Source organism: Felis catus, chromosome B4, assembly GCF_018350175.1.
Source record: "Felis catus isolate Fca126 chromosome B4, F.catus_Fca126_mat1.0, whole genome shotgun sequence".
In the NCBI taxonomy this organism is placed as follows: Eukaryota; Metazoa; Chordata; class Mammalia; order Carnivora; family Felidae; genus Felis; species Felis catus.
In genome coordinates, this window is record NC_058374.1 from 7,573,407 (window position 1) to 7,588,590 (window position 15,184).

A 15,184-nucleotide genomic window follows, 5' to 3' on the forward strand; every position below is an offset into this window, starting at 1 on the left:
GTAATCATCAGGTGTACTGCACACTATTTTGTGCCCGAATATTCGCTACCCCGCCCCCCAAAAAAGACAGCCTCCATCTTTCTAAGAGCACGCACCCTGTGGCACTATTTTAAGGGGACAGCCAGGCCCGTGGAGCCCCTCGGTAAGGATTCCTGTTTCCTTTCCGTGGGCCGTGGTTGCAAGTGTTTAAGGTTAGGACCTTTCGCTGCTTTCTGCCGCATCTCTTATCCTTCTCTTTTCTGCTTTAATAAGATTAGGACATGTTTCTGAGTACCTGGGCTGATCAGGCAGCCTGGTTGGTGGGCAGAAAATAATCCCAGATAGTTTACGATGTGAGTAAGTCAGGCTTCCGTAGAGGACAGCCCTAGAGGCCGATACGTATCCCGCGGTTTTGTAGAAACTGGGACCTCAAGCCTTTGGGCCCAGAATGTGACCTCTGCTCTCTACGGTCTGGTTCCTCAGCTCACGGTTCCTGGATGACAGTGCTTGACTGGATGGTTGGAGGGTGTCTTTTAAACTTTCTTAAAAAGCGTCTCGGGGTTCGTGGTGGCATCCCCATAGATTCCCAGAGATCCTTCCCTTGCCTTCTAGAAACGGTCCTCTCGGAGGCTGGCCAGAAAATTATACCCAGTCATTTTTTTCCAATAATAAGATAAGATATATTCGATGTCCGGCAGATCTATTACCTACCAGTATTTCTGCAATTTTTTAAAATCTCAAACTTACCTAGAAAAATTAGTTCAGCCGACAGGCTGTAATGGCAGCTCTCACATTTTTCTGCCTGCCTTTGTTCTTTTTCTGTACCCCCTGGCTATGCTTAAAACGTAAAGAAATAGAACGGAAATTCCGATACTCCTAACTGAACACCAGCGAGTCAACCAGACACAGAGCTCCAGCCCCCGTTCCCGTTGTAACAGTCATCTTGTCATTATGTGATTCGTGTGCAGCTCCTGGAACTGCCGCGAAGCGGGTTGTCTCCTCCTGACACACCTGTGGCTGAGGTCCGGCAGGTATATTGCCGTCACCCTCTGTGGGCGAGAAACTGGGTCTGAGGAGACTGGCTTGTCCAAGATCAAGGTCACACAACCAGCAAAAGCCAGGTCATCTGCACCAAGATCCTCTTCACGGTTTCGAAACGTTTGCTGCTGGGGCCCTGTCGCCCGGCAGAAGGCGGTCACTCGGCCACCCGGGGGCAGCTCAGAGCGAGCCCTCAGCGGGGCACAGAGGGTTCCGTTCCTTTCAGTCCCGCCTTAACTCTGGAAAGTCAGTGGAGTTGTTTGTTTCAGCGACCGCTGTGAATTTGAGTGAAGCCCGTCGGATTCGATTTGTAGCGGCAGTCCTTGCCTTTCCTCAGCTTCTAGCTGACCTTGGGAAAGAAAAGTCCCTCGGACTCCCTGCTAGATTTCACCTGACAGGAGAATACGAGCCCTTGTAACGCTTTGGATAGGTTACGGCTCAAATAAATGACAGAAGATAAAAATGTATAGCAGTTGGCTGTCTTATGAGGTCTTTAAAAAGAATAAATAGAGCTGTCTCTGGAGTTAAACCTGAGTTCAAATCCTGGCTTCTTTTAGCTATAAGACGCCGGGCAAGTTACTTTCCAGGATTAAAGGAGATTACATCTGAGAGGTGCTTAGTACCGTATGTGGCACATAAGTAAGTGCCCAGGAAAGGGAGAGGACGCTGATGGTGAAGGCAGGCGTTATTATTTCTTCACGAATCCGCCCGTAAAAGGTAGAAACCTGGAGCTTGCTCCCGCTTTGGACCGGACCGGCTAACTCCCGTATGACAGGCCGAGTCAGCTCCGCTTACGGTGTTGGAAAATTACTTCTTCCTCGGCACCTTTTAAAGTTCAGCTCTTCGTGCAGATAGGAAGGGATAAAAGCTCGCGCAGCCCGGGCAGATGCCACTGACAGGGTGGGGAAATTGAGACATTAACGTAGACCTTGACTTCTGCTTTTTCAGCCCCACTTGATCCTCCCCGAGCGTCAAGCCATAGGAGTGAATGAAAGTATACCTGAAATTGGGTTACACAGGCTTTCAGAATTCTCTTACATATCCACAGACCAAAATAAGGCACATCTCAGTCTCCCCAAGAAGATGTCTGGTCACAGGAATGAGGACCACAGTGTCCTTCTTTGTCCTCACCCTGACCATCTCCCAGGAGCCACCCTCACAGACCTTGACCCAGATCAGCCAACAAGGGCATTCTTTTGATAAAAACATCTCCCCGTATTTATTTTACCTCCCTGTAAACCTTTTTACCAACCACACCCACATTTATCAATACAAGAACCGATGAAGATACCGTTAATTGAACGGAGATCTGCGTGGTAGGTTGAAGGAGCCTTGGGCTTGGAATCCAGCAAGTCTGAGTGAAGATCCCGAGCATGTTTTTTAGTTTCTTTCCTCCTCAGGTACTCCATCTTTATTTAAAGTGGGCTTATGGTAACTCACGCTTGTTGAAAAGCAGCAAAACAGTAGTAGTTAATATTTACTGAGGAACTACTGTAGGCTAAACACCATGTAGACACTACACGTAAGTTTAATTTCTTACCACGACTCTGTAAGGCAGAGACCATAATTGTTATCACTTTAAGATGAGAAACTGAGGCCTAGGGAGACTAATCAGGTTGCCCACGATCACACAGCTCGTAAGTACGTAAGCAGAAGCTGCGATTTCAACCCAGGCTGTGAGATGCTACAACTGATGTTCTTAGCCACGGTACTTTCCTACGTGAAATGAAAAGCGGATTAATTGAAATAATGTGTGCAAGGCCCCCGGCTTAGTGGTGCGTCATCAGGAGGAAAGACCATCTTTCCAGAAGAGGCAGTGATCCAAAATTGAGTGGCTTAGGCACAGTCTTTGTTCCCCGTTACGTGCAATAGTACGCGCTAGTCAGGGTTACGGGTCTGATCTTTCACCTCTTTAAAAGAGAACCAAACTAATTGTTTATGGAAAATGTATTAAGAGCAATTATGCTGCCTAGTCACAAACATCCCCCTGGTAGCTTTAGCGGTGAGGAAGGTAACAGTACATTTCAGAGCAGTCACAGTGTCCATTTCCGTCTGTCGGTGAATGCACTACATGACTTCATTTAGTTACTGTGGGTTTTTGAAGTTTAGATGAATGTTCCGGGACTACTTTAATTAAAATTTGCTCTTGGGATCTTAAGTGGTTTTTGGAAGGAGGATTGCTGTGAAAAAAAATAAGAAGATGTCTCATTATTTGTTAGTGGAAGTGGACAGTCATACATAAAACCCGATACAAGACAGGAGCCAAAATCCATCCGTCAGATTTGGCAATACTGTTTTTATGCTCTCGAGTATGATCTGAGAAGGCCTGGGAGAGTTTCCTCCAAAAGATGATGATGTCACAACCCGCAGTGCTGGCCCGCTAAGATCGTGGGCTTTGGCAGGCATACGGACGTGGCTCTCAATTCTAGCTCCACAAGTTCCTACTTTGCACCAGCCTCTTCAAACCCCTCGGGCCCTCTGCTCCCTTCCCTCTGTCTGTCTATTCAGTACCCGGAAGAGACCGCAAGATACAGCATAAGGTATGGGTTACCTCTGCTTACAAACAATAATCTCAAACCTTCTCCAAGACACTTTTGGCTTGTAAAGGCCTTCTTTTCTGCCCTCTCATAGAAAACTCTAAGTGAAGACCAGTTGGTGTCATTTAAGATGACTCTCCAGAGTTTCCTTACAACTAACCAATAATGTTGCTGATGGGCCCAACAGACGATGGAGATCTGCTTGCAGCAAAAAGCTCATAAATTCCATAAAGGATTCCCCCAGTTTTTATGCTCCTGATCAATGAATGCTGTTTTGGGCAAACATCAGCTACTGGATGAACTAACTCAGATAGTAAATGATAAGAGTAACTGCTGTTTATCGAGCGCACACGAGCGCTAGACCTGGCCAGAATTTGGCTGCCAACAGCCCGGAGGGTTTGGTGGTGTTGCTCCTGCTTTGAGTGGAGGCAACTGCCCAGGAAGGTTGAGTAGCTTGCTGTAGCTGGTGGCTTGAAGAGCTGGGAGTTGGCCCAGCTCTGTCTGAGCAAAGCCCGTGTGCTTGTTACCCAAAATGGCCTTCTCAGCCGGTCACCCCCACGGAGCTGATGAGAGGGACAGACAGGGCTTCACGCTCGGGAGTAAGGTGAACTGTGTGATCTTGGAAAAGTTTAGTCCCTGAAGAGACCTTAGGGAGCTCCTGTTCGACCACCATATTTTAGAGCACCAGCAGTGGGGGTCCTCTGTGCTTTAATGACTTCAGGAATAGGCACAATTAAAATGTTTCATGTTTCTTTCACCTGTCCCCAAATCCCTTTGCATTTGCCCTCAAATAATCTTTTATTGAATGAAAATAGTTTATTATGTGGAGGATGACAGACAGTCTTACTGGTTTGGCCTTTAACAAAAGGCTCTCAGTGTTTTCCCTTCTGTTGAGAGTGACGGACTCCTTTCCAGTCTTTTCTCATCAGCACCCATGATTAACTAGTGAAATGAAGGGTTTACAGTAAAAAGAATAATCCAGCGAAAAGGGGGAAATATTCCCTTCCTGTTCCTTGTCTCTGTCTGTTCCAAGAGGAAGCCAGCAGCTTAACGTTTGCACGAGTGTGTTTGAATTTATAGACGCTCACCGGAGGCCACCTATCTCCAAGTCTTTGTGTGAATGAACGTGAGCGCTTAATGAGAGCCTGCGTTCCGTTTCAGTTGTCCTTACTGGATTCCACTTGTCATGCCTAACCACACCATAGAACTTCTTCTGGCTGTCTTTTTCATATCTTAAACAGTTTATCGGTATTTAGAATTCGTTTCTAAGTTGAATTAATGTAAAGACCTCAGTTGGTAAGAAAGACCACAAAGGGCTTACCAGCCACCCTAATTCTGCATCCAGAATATTAGATGATCAACACTGGCTCTTCGTCAGTGCTGTTTCTGGATATTTTTCTGACACATTAGCATAGATGGGGATCTGATGTAGCATTTACTGAACTTGCTGCTACCCTATCTAGCACACATACATTTTTTTTTTTTTAATGAAAGAAGTTTAACGTTGAAAAAATAGAAAATAAAAACTTGGCCAGATTATATTGACAAAGCTGCCCATTACCTTTGCAGAAAGTCCCTGTCAGAAGATAAACTTTAAAGCTGGAATGCATGAAAGAGTTCCAAGATAGAATTTAAATTTAAACTGATTCTTTATAGATAAGCTTTTTAAAAATCCACCTCTTTGCTTCAAGTCAGGATTTTAAAAATAAATTTCCCCTTTAAATCTCTTGAGCGATTTTCATTTTTTGCAAGGCCGCACTGCTGGTGTCCTGGAAAAATGGAGAGTTAGAGCTTTATCAGTTGGTGCCCCGAGGTATGTGGCAAAGAAGCTAAATCCTTGAAGATTAGCAAAAAAAATGCAGCACATGGCAATAAGGGGCTTATATGACTACTAGTATTAGTTCAGGTGAAAGCAGTATTGCTTATACATAAAACTGGACAAATCCACTGACAATGTATTTTTAGTTAGCTACAAAGGAGTCTTCTATTACTGGACTTTGCTCTTTGGTGGATTGGGAAGCTTAGTAATCCACTGTAAATGCTCTGCGCGCCCCAATTCTCCGCTCACTCTCAAGTGCACTGCTTTTATTTTAACCCTTAGACGCTCACGTCGTCCCCAGGTTTTGGCTTGGCGCCCCTGGAAGATGGCATGAGGCGTGCGGTTTAAGGAATCGAGATAATTGGCATTGAGTTGATTGATTTCTGGGAAAGCCCACGTGAGAAATTACTTTGTGAACGCAGGAGGTGTCTTTGTTTTTATTTTGGTGAGCTTCTTGGGTAAAGTTAATGTAAACCGAAGTCTGGCATGACATTTTAATGTAGAAATTGTATTTCCTGTATGCATCGTATCTCCCCATGTATTATTAGCATCCTCATTAATCTTTTTCTGTACTTGCTTGAATGTTATCTTTAAGTTAAATGTTGAAGTTCAGCTTCTTTAAGAATAAGAATGAAATTGGGGCGCCTGGGTGGCGCAGTCGGTTAAGCGTCCGACTTCAGCCAGGTCACGATCTCGCGGTCCGCGAGTTCGAGCCCCATGTCGGGCTCTGGGCTGATGGCTCAGAGCCTGGAGCCTGTTTCCGATTCTGTGTCTCCCTCTCTCTCTGCCCCTCCCCTGCTCATGCTCTGTCTCTCTCTGTCCCAATAATAAATAAACGTTGAAAAAAAAAAAAAGAGTAAGAATGAAATTAAGGTTTTAAGTATTCGTAGGGTATAGGATTACTAGGTGTCCTGGTTTGCCCGAGACAGTACCAGTTTACACACTTTTTGGGGAGCAAATAACAGCCCCGCTTTAACTCCCAAAGGTGTCCCTGGATGATGTGCTCACCACATCATCAGTTACAGGTAAAATTTGGAACTAAGGTAACGTGTTCTGAATCATTCATTAATTCCACAAGTTTACGAACTATCTCTTGTCTTTGGAGCACGTATATACCGCTTTTAATTGAACTCACAAAATATATCTGTTTCTGTTTGCTCATTTTGTTTTTGCATGTTGTGCCATTTAACTTTTTAAAACAGTAGGTCATAAACAAACCATGTCTTGATTCTTTTACTCTGACGAATTACTTAAGCCAGCATCAAAAACCCAGCCAGTTGAGTGGAATGGAGTCGAGGCCAACGGCAACCACAATTTCCATGTAAACTAGTTAGCCTTCTGTAGAGAAAAAATATTTTACAACCAACGCTAGCCATCTCACAAATATATGTCATTCATCATAAAAGACATTTACAGAGAAAGTGAGTAGCTGCCTCCATGTAAGACATCAGCATTCCCAGCAAAAAGGACTCCAGATGGGAGGCAGAGAGTCAAAGGGCAGCATGGGAGGGCCTACCTGTGTCAGGAGGCCTACCTGTAGGTAGTGTATTTCCTAACTTTGTAAACTCTGGGCAAACCACTTAATCCTTCTAGTCCCCCGTGCTCGAGGGTGACAATACCTTCCACACCCACCGTGCAGAGTTTGAAGAGCCAATCGGATCCCGAATATGGAACACACTTCGTGCTATGCAAGTGTGAGTTATAATTATTGTGTAGCGTGGTATCCGGAATCCACCAAATTACAGTGTGAAGAAGCATAATAATAATAAAGATTTTTTTTCAAGGTAGAGCAGCTTTATGTTTAAATCAAGCTTAAGAAAAGATTAAGTACGTGATTAACAGCGTTGTGGGTCAAAGGAATGTGGAATCTTACTCATCACTTGTGACCATATGGCCCTGAAGGCTTGAAGAAATAGAGCAACTTTATGCAGTTTTCCATTCTCTGAAACAAAACTGAATCCAATCCCACTTTTGCTGTTTGTGTGACCTTAGAAGAGAAAAAGGAAAAGGAAAAATGGTTGCTTCCTATATGATCCAGTTTCCCTGTAAACCAGAAACGGTAATGCCTACCCTACGTGTTGGTTAAAAAACCCGTATGGGAACATCTGAAAAATATCCATCCACAATGCCTGGCAAATAGTAAGTGGTTTAAAATGTTCGGTTTGGATATATTTGTCTGTTCTTCCACAGATACTACAGAAAGGTAAGGAAAATAGAGAAATCGTAATAGTTTACAAAATACACCAAACTAGTGTTTTTCAGATTTGGTTACATAAGGAACTCTTTGTTACGAAGGAGTGGGGGGGGCGAGGGGGGAGTGGATGCAAACCCTAGCTAGTTACCCACGGGTCTTGCTTTGACCACACCCCAGTGACCCTTGGTCCCCTAAGGCCTCAAGGAAAACCATTGGACATACCGGCCAAAGCACTGGCAAATGGAGGAGACATTTGCCAAAAGTGAGACCATTTGGAGGCGCAGGTTTGTATAGGGAAGTTGGTAAGTTTAAGTTTCCGGGTGGTGAGATGAGATATACAGGATATTTAGTTGAAAATGCTCGGGTAATATTCTGTTTCGGTCATAGGTGCCAGTGGCACTAGTCTAGAGAGGGAGGTTTTGAAGGCATGATGTATGTGAAACCTACGATCGAAACCATGGGCGTGGACGAGCTCAGTGAAGAAAGTGAGGAGTGGCGAGGGGGCCAAGTAAGGTCAGGACATCGTAGAGGAGAAGGAAGAGGTGTGGTAAGACCCACAGTGGAGAACATACCAGGACATCAGGAAATGATTGGTGTCTGGGGAGCGTGGCTTTAGTGACCTGGCTGGGACAGAAAGCGGATTGGAGTGGGTCGAGGAATGAGTAAGTGAAGGCAGAGACAACAAAGTGAGGCTGGAAAATAGGCGAGCTTGTCAGCGAGATGCTGAAGGGCAGGCAGGATTTTTAAGATCGCGGGGAGCACACTTAAAAGCTAGAAGGAAATAACGGAACTGCAGAGTTGAGGATGCCTAGGTGAGAAGGAAGTGTCCTTAAAAGACTGGAGGACACGGACGAGTGCGGTTGTGGGTGCAGAGAAGTTGGTAGGTTATGGGCTCAAGAAGTCCTGCCTGGTGGCCTCAGTGGGTTTTCCTATGGAGTTTGAGGGGCAGAGGAGGAAAGGAAATCACGGGATAGGTCTCGGCTCGGAAGAGGTAAGGGTGTGACGTCATTGCTTCAGATAAATTCTTTCAATGTATCTCCTGTGCACTTATATGCCAGTGCCTGTGATGGGCACTATGAAGTAGCGATAAACACAACAGACACGGTCTCTGCCCTTGACCTAACTTAGCTGGTCGTCCAGACACACAGATAGCATTAAAGGCACAGATGGAATTGCAGTTTCTGATGGTACAAGTTTACATGATCTTTACATTTTTCTGTGAAATTACTCCGTGCCCTTGAGGATGATTTTAGATTGATCCTGGGCAAATGGTGAAGTACCCAAGGGGCAGGGAGTTCAGAGTGCTTGCACTTGTTAACTTAGTCTTGGAATGCCTCCCACATCCCGCACACTGTTCAAGACAGTGGTCGAGAGGGGCTCAGTCGGTGAAGCATCCAACTCTGGATTTCAGTTCAGGTCATGGTCTCACAGTTTGAGACTGAGTCCCACGTCGGGCTCTGCATTGACAGCACAGAGCCTGCTTGGGATTCTCTCTCTCCTCTCTCTCTCTCTGCCCCTCCCCTCCACGTGTGACCTCTCTCTCTCTCTCAAAATAAATCATTATTTAAAAAGAGAGAGAGAATGGCTGAAATCACGGATCTTGATGTGATGATGGATTTAAAAAAAAGGGGGGATAGGTAAAAACACATTACAACATAGTAACTTTGATCGATGTGCAACAGATTAACGAGATATATATCGAGCATTATGTTATATATTCATTCCCCTTCAGTGGTTTGCAGTGTAGTGTTGCATCCTTCCGTACCCCACGACCAGGGATGTCAAACATCTGGCAGTTCCTGGACACTTTCGTTCCCCAAAGAACTGTCCCAACCAAAAATGCCAACAAAACGCTTGTTGAAAAACTCAAAATATAGATGGTAACTTGAACGACGGGGCTTCTGTTCAGCCTGCTCATTCAAAATACTCTACCATGGCCCCTTGAGACCACCAATCGTGAGGAACCCCCGTCTAATCAGACTTGATCCCCTTTCTCTTAGCTCCAGTATTTGTGAAGATCTTCAACTTAGCCATCGGTCCTTGCCTTCACTACAAATCCTAGTGTATGTTTCTTCTTTTACAGTATTTCGGATCTGTTGGCCACCAGCCAAAAAAAAAAAAAACAAAAAAAAACGAGCAAGTACACTTGGTGTTTCCGTTTTCTTATATGATAACGCAGACTTAAGATGAGATTCTTGTTTTTCAAGTTCCATAAATAGATGCGTTTTATCCTATTGTGGAGATATCAATGCATTTTTTTTCTATTTACATGAAGTCCGGCAATGATGTAAGTGTTTGCCAAATGTCTAAAAACTCTAACAATAAAATGCAAGATATTAAGCATGACCAGGAAGAAAGAAAGAACTCCCACGCTTAGGTAAAGTGAGTCAAGTTTGGGGAATTTCTCATGATGCCAGAGAGCCTTCAGTTGTTGAGAAGCAAAAGCAAAATTCGCCCAGAGTATCCTTGCATCTGGCATGGTAGCCACATTTGAGGCTTAAACTGGCCTAGGAGGTTTATGGAAATGAGGCAGGAGGAGAAGAGGTGGGAGGTCTTTCGCTGAAAATGCATTTAACTCCCCTGTAATAACTCCAACAGATAAAAGTGGAACCGGTGCTTCCCGCCCCCAGTCCGGTCATCCCCCGGCTGACGCTGAGAGTTGGCGCTGGCCAAGACAAGATGTAAGTATACGCGTTGTCCGTTGTCCGTTAGAGCGAAGGGAATCGAACTTGCCCGTCTCTGCTCCTTCCTGGTGGGCTTAGAACTCTCACCTTTTCCAGGTGTGAACGTGGAGGGTCAAGCTTTATTTTGAGAATTCTTCATTTCTCAAGTTGTATTGGTTTCTTCCTCAGAGTAAATGCTTATTGCTTTCTTTGACATCCAGGATCCCTTCTTGTTCTTTTTCCCTTTTCGGAAGACATGACGTGGGGTCTGCGTAATTCTGAAGGTCCTGGTTATCTGAAAAGGGAAAAACGATACACTGGATGCACTCACTGTGTATCCCTCTTCTCGAGTCATTCTTAATCACCGTGACAAAGAACGGAGATTCTCATGGTTTTATTCTGTACCTAAAAACAAAGATACTGCCACCCAAAGGCTTGGTGAAGTCTTAACTATCTGCTTGTTTGTTTCTTTGTTTGTTTAAGAGAGAACTGGAAATGTAAACCCCATGATCACTGTTGGTCTTAATTTTCACAGAATCATCCTATCAGCTCACCCTTCTTTAAAGTAAATTTAGTTGGCTGTTTTTTTTTTTAATTCATTTTTAAGATATGAATTAAGGTCTACAACACTCTTACGTGATTTTAATAAGGTGATAAAACATCGGTCTGTTTTTGTAAATTATGGTAAAAACTATTCTTTTTCTAAAAATCATTCTGTATATCGTTTAAATGAATTCCGTCAGCTATAAGTACTAGTTTACAACCTTATTTTTTTTTACCAGTAAGCCTGAAAATGGATTAGTTTAAATTGCAAACAATCAAATATTGTGTAGAAAATAGGCTTACAGGGCATTTAATTGTCATTCAGATTTTAGCCGTAACAATGAGAGTAGGAGCCATGAACTTATATAGTAGGTAGAGTAGGCAACAGAAAATATGCTTTGCGTTCTCAGTGGTTCATTCTTTCTTAAAAGTTTGTGTGTGTTTTATGCTGCTGCGTCTGCTGATTCCAAATGTAATTCACTGAAAAAGTCCAATATCATTATTATGCACGGAAGTACAGAGGCAAATGTGATCTTCTAGGAAAGTGTGTGTTCTTTTGAAGATTGAAGGAAGAAAATAGTTCATCCTTTTCTTACCTAAATTATCCGCATAATTTCCACCCTTTCTGGTTTCATCAGTAGGAACCTAGACAGTGGGTGGTAGTGTTACTGACGAGTTTAGACAGTATCACAAAAATACTGTAGATTCAGTCCTTTTTTTAAACCAGATACTCTTATACCCCATGCTCTCTATTTTACCTACAAAACTTTGAATAATGCCCTCCTCCCTCAACCAGTGGAGGACAGAAGGCTGATTGATGAGCAAGGAGGCCCAACCAAAGTAGCTACTGATGCCATCGTTGTGAAAATTCTGTATTTGGGCTCATTCCTCTACGGGCAAGATATTCTTGTTTATCATTCAACAAATACTCTTCTCTTACTAGTTCACGTTTATTACTATTTTCTCAGTAACTCACCATGACTTAATCTTTACTTCCACAAGAGTTCGGCTTGCTCAATCCCTTTAAGGTTTGTAAAAAGACTTTGATAATAATATTCATTTCATCCACCCTTGAGCATCTTTCATTCATTCTGTTGACTATTTTTCTCCTCTCAATAAACCACTCATACACTTAAGATATTGTGAAATATGAAAAATAGATCCTGTTACCCTGGAAGAGATTGTCCAGTATTAGGGAAATTGTAATACTCAAACATTCCAGACAAATTGCCCATGACAGTATAACATTATATAATATGCGAACCTTCGGATATTTAGGTAAATAACCCCCGTGTTATATGAATAATTAATCATTTGGCCAGAGTCAGGCACAAGGAAGTGCTTATAATGAACAGAGGAATAAATTAAGTGAAATAGATTACATTTTAAAATAAGAGAGAAAAAGAGGCCCGTGTCACCTAGTAATAGGATTTTATGTAAAATGTATCTTAATCAGTAAAGAGCCTTTTTCTTTCTTTCTTTTTTTTTTTTTTAATCCAAATCAAGGATCAGCCCACTGTGGCCCATGAACCAAACCAGTTTTCGTGTGGCGCACAAGCCAAGAAAGCTTCGAAAAACTTAAGAGTATTTTATGACACATGAAAATTGTATGAAATTAAAAGTGATCTCTTATTGTTGTAGCATAAGGGTCCGTGGCTTTTTATTCCACGGCAATAATGGAAGAGAGGAAGTCGATTCGTGCAAATGTGCCTTTACTCAGTTCGTGCGCACCTGGGGCTCTAGCGCACTTTTGAAGTGAAGTTAACGAGCAGAGTAGGATGCGGAAAGGGGGGTTTAAATAGTCCAGGGGAAGGGGCTGGATAGAACCCTTTGAAATTATGGGCAAAGGGAAAAGCTTTACAGGGCTCAAATTATACCCTCTCGGTGGAAGATCTTGAAGACAACATTTAGTTTCTAAAGTTTCCTCAGTGAGGAAGGTCTTCTGCCCTTGATCTGGGAAAGTACTTTGAGGTTAGATTATTTCCTCCGTCCTCTGTTGTTGTTCCTCGAGGCGAGACCGCGGTCCCTTGTTTTGTCCTTTCTGTAACGTGCCTGGAGCCTGCATTCGAAAGAACCTACGGGAAGTCCAGGACCTCCACCAGAGAGCGTTGGACGTTCAGGGTGACTTCGCAGGGACTGCACTTGCCTTTAACACGCCCCCCGGTGAGGGGCACGCAGCGTTGCCCTCAGTCAGGAACGGAGGTGGAAGCGGAACACTGACCCTGAAACCCCGGTGTCCGCACGGTGAGGCTGGTGAGCAGAATGGCCGGTAGACGCGGCACCGTGAGGCACATACGAAGACGGCCCAGGCCCAGGCCCGCCTCGCGGTCGAGCAGGTGCGCGCTTCCCCAGGCACGGCCGCCTGGACTGTGTTGATGAGGACCGCGAGGTCACACTTGCACTTGGGGACGGGCCGTGTCATCTGTCCTCCCGGTCTTCCCGCTCACCGAGTTCGTTTATTCTGAGCAGGTGAGGAAGAGCGAGCTAGCTTACGGCGCTCGTTCGTTCGTTCGCCCACCTCTCAGAAGGGAACGGCAGAGCACGGTGCTGGGGCAGGTCGGGGGCAGGGACCGTTGGACGAGACGGTCCGAAGGCCAGGGCCAAACGGGACCTACAGCTCTTCTCAGTTTAAGTGTGGGGCTCGAGGCGCCGTTAAAGGAGCTTCTCATTGAAAGGGTGATCTTAGGGGCGGCTGGGGGCGCTCAGTGGGTTAAGCATCCACCTTCGCCTCAGGTCATGACCTCGCCGTTCGGTTTGTGGGCCCAGCCCCGCGTCGGGCTCTGCACTGCCAGCTCGGAGCCTGGCGCCTGCTTCGGATTCTGTGTCTCCCTCGCTCTCTGCCCCTCCCCTGCTCATGCTCTGTCTCTGTCTCTCTGTCTCTCTCTCTCAAAAATAAATACACATTTTAAAAAAATGTTTTTACTAAAATATTTTCAAAGAAAATAAGCATTTTGTGGCACCTGGGTGGCTCAGTCAGTTAAGTATCTGATTCTTGGTTTCAGCTCAGGCCACAAGGTCACGATTTGTGGGTTCAAGTCCCGTGTTGGGCTCTGCATTGATGGTGCAGAACCGGCTGGATTCTGTCTCCCCCTCTCTCTGCCCCTCCCCTGCTTGTGCTCTCTCTCTCTCTCAAAACAAATACATGAACTCTTTTTTAAAAAGTCCCTTAAAAAAAGGAAAATAAGCATTTTATATTTCAAAATGTAGCCAGATTTAGCTGAAAGGCATTTGACAGGGTGAAACGTGTATAGTGGGCTCTCGTGATGAGTTCTTTAGAGAAATCACAGCAGGTGGTTTTTATCCTACTCTCTGCCTTTTCCCTCTTTATGTGAAACGTTGTTTATTTGTTTATTCATATATAACTTTTTTCCCAGTCTAAACAAACTGACACTATCCCTTCGAGAACGTTAACTCAAAGAGAACAAGAAAATTACTAGACAATAGAAATAGGAAACTAATCCAAGGAGAGGAAAAAGAAGCAAATGATTGCGTGTCAGATAGAACTATGCTGCCTAGCAATCAGGGCAAGAAGTGAAATAGCGTTTTTAAAAAGGAAGAAGATACCTCTCAGTTTCTCAAGAGAGACAAAGCTCTTCAAGGCACCAAACTTGAAACGTTATTCCCATGCGGATCCAGGGGAGAAAATAGTGCCTTCCGCGGCAGCCTTTACAGCAGACACAAAGACAGTTTCTGTCCCACTGTTCCTTGCGACAAGCTCTAATCCAAAGGTATAGCCTGGTAGCACACTCCGTGAAGAAGACTCTGGAAAGAATCCTCAGGTCTCTGGTTGAAACGCTCGTATCTTCGTTTTGTGTTGATCAAGACTCGTAGTTCCAAGTGACAGAAACCCCAATGAGCTTAAAGGGACAAAGTAAAAGGGGTTTATTTGGCTTTAGGTGAGGCGGTCTCCAGGGTTCCAAAAGTATCATTAGGACTCTGCTCTGGATGGTGACGGACGTGGCCCCAAGTCACCCAAGGCTGGCCAGGTTCTCGGGGCTCAGCAGCCCTGGTGCCTCCCACCTCCCCCTCCCGCTCGCTCCCGTTACCAGTTCTCATGAGGGCCTTGGGGCGGGGGTCCCAGAAGGAAGGGGGGACGAGGGGCAGGCAGAAATAATTGGCATATTTTATTTAGGACAAGGCAGTGTTAGTTCACGTTTTGACGAGAGCATGGTGAGGTGGCAGAGAGAAGAAGCTTGTCGGTTTAAAAAAAAAAAAAAGATCCTTTAGAAGTCAAGTTCAAGTTCAAGGAACATTTCAGATCATCATCCTGTCAGACTTGGAGGGCCTTTTTGCTTTTCTATGTTTAATTTACTTTCTTTCCAATAAAACTGTCTGCTTTTGATTTAAAAAAAGAAAGAGATTGACACAAGATTGCCCTGGTTAGCTTGCCACCGAAACGGCAACATTTCCG

General features: G+C 44.5%; 1 protein-coding gene across 3 annotated transcripts in view; it reads left to right on the forward strand.

Moving 5' to 3' along the window:
* TAF3 (TATA-box binding protein associated factor 3) overlaps positions 1 to 15,184 on the forward strand; it is a 180,272-nt gene that overhangs the window by 133,893 nt on the left and 31,195 nt on the right. For all 3 annotated transcript variants that reach the window (XM_011283569.4, XM_011283570.4, XM_011283571.4), the window contains exon 4: positions 10,166 to 10,248. In XM_011283569.4, the coding sequence (XP_011281871.2) occupies positions 10,166 to 10,248 (83 nt within the window). The remainder of the gene's footprint in view (positions 1 to 10,165; positions 10,249 to 15,184) is intronic.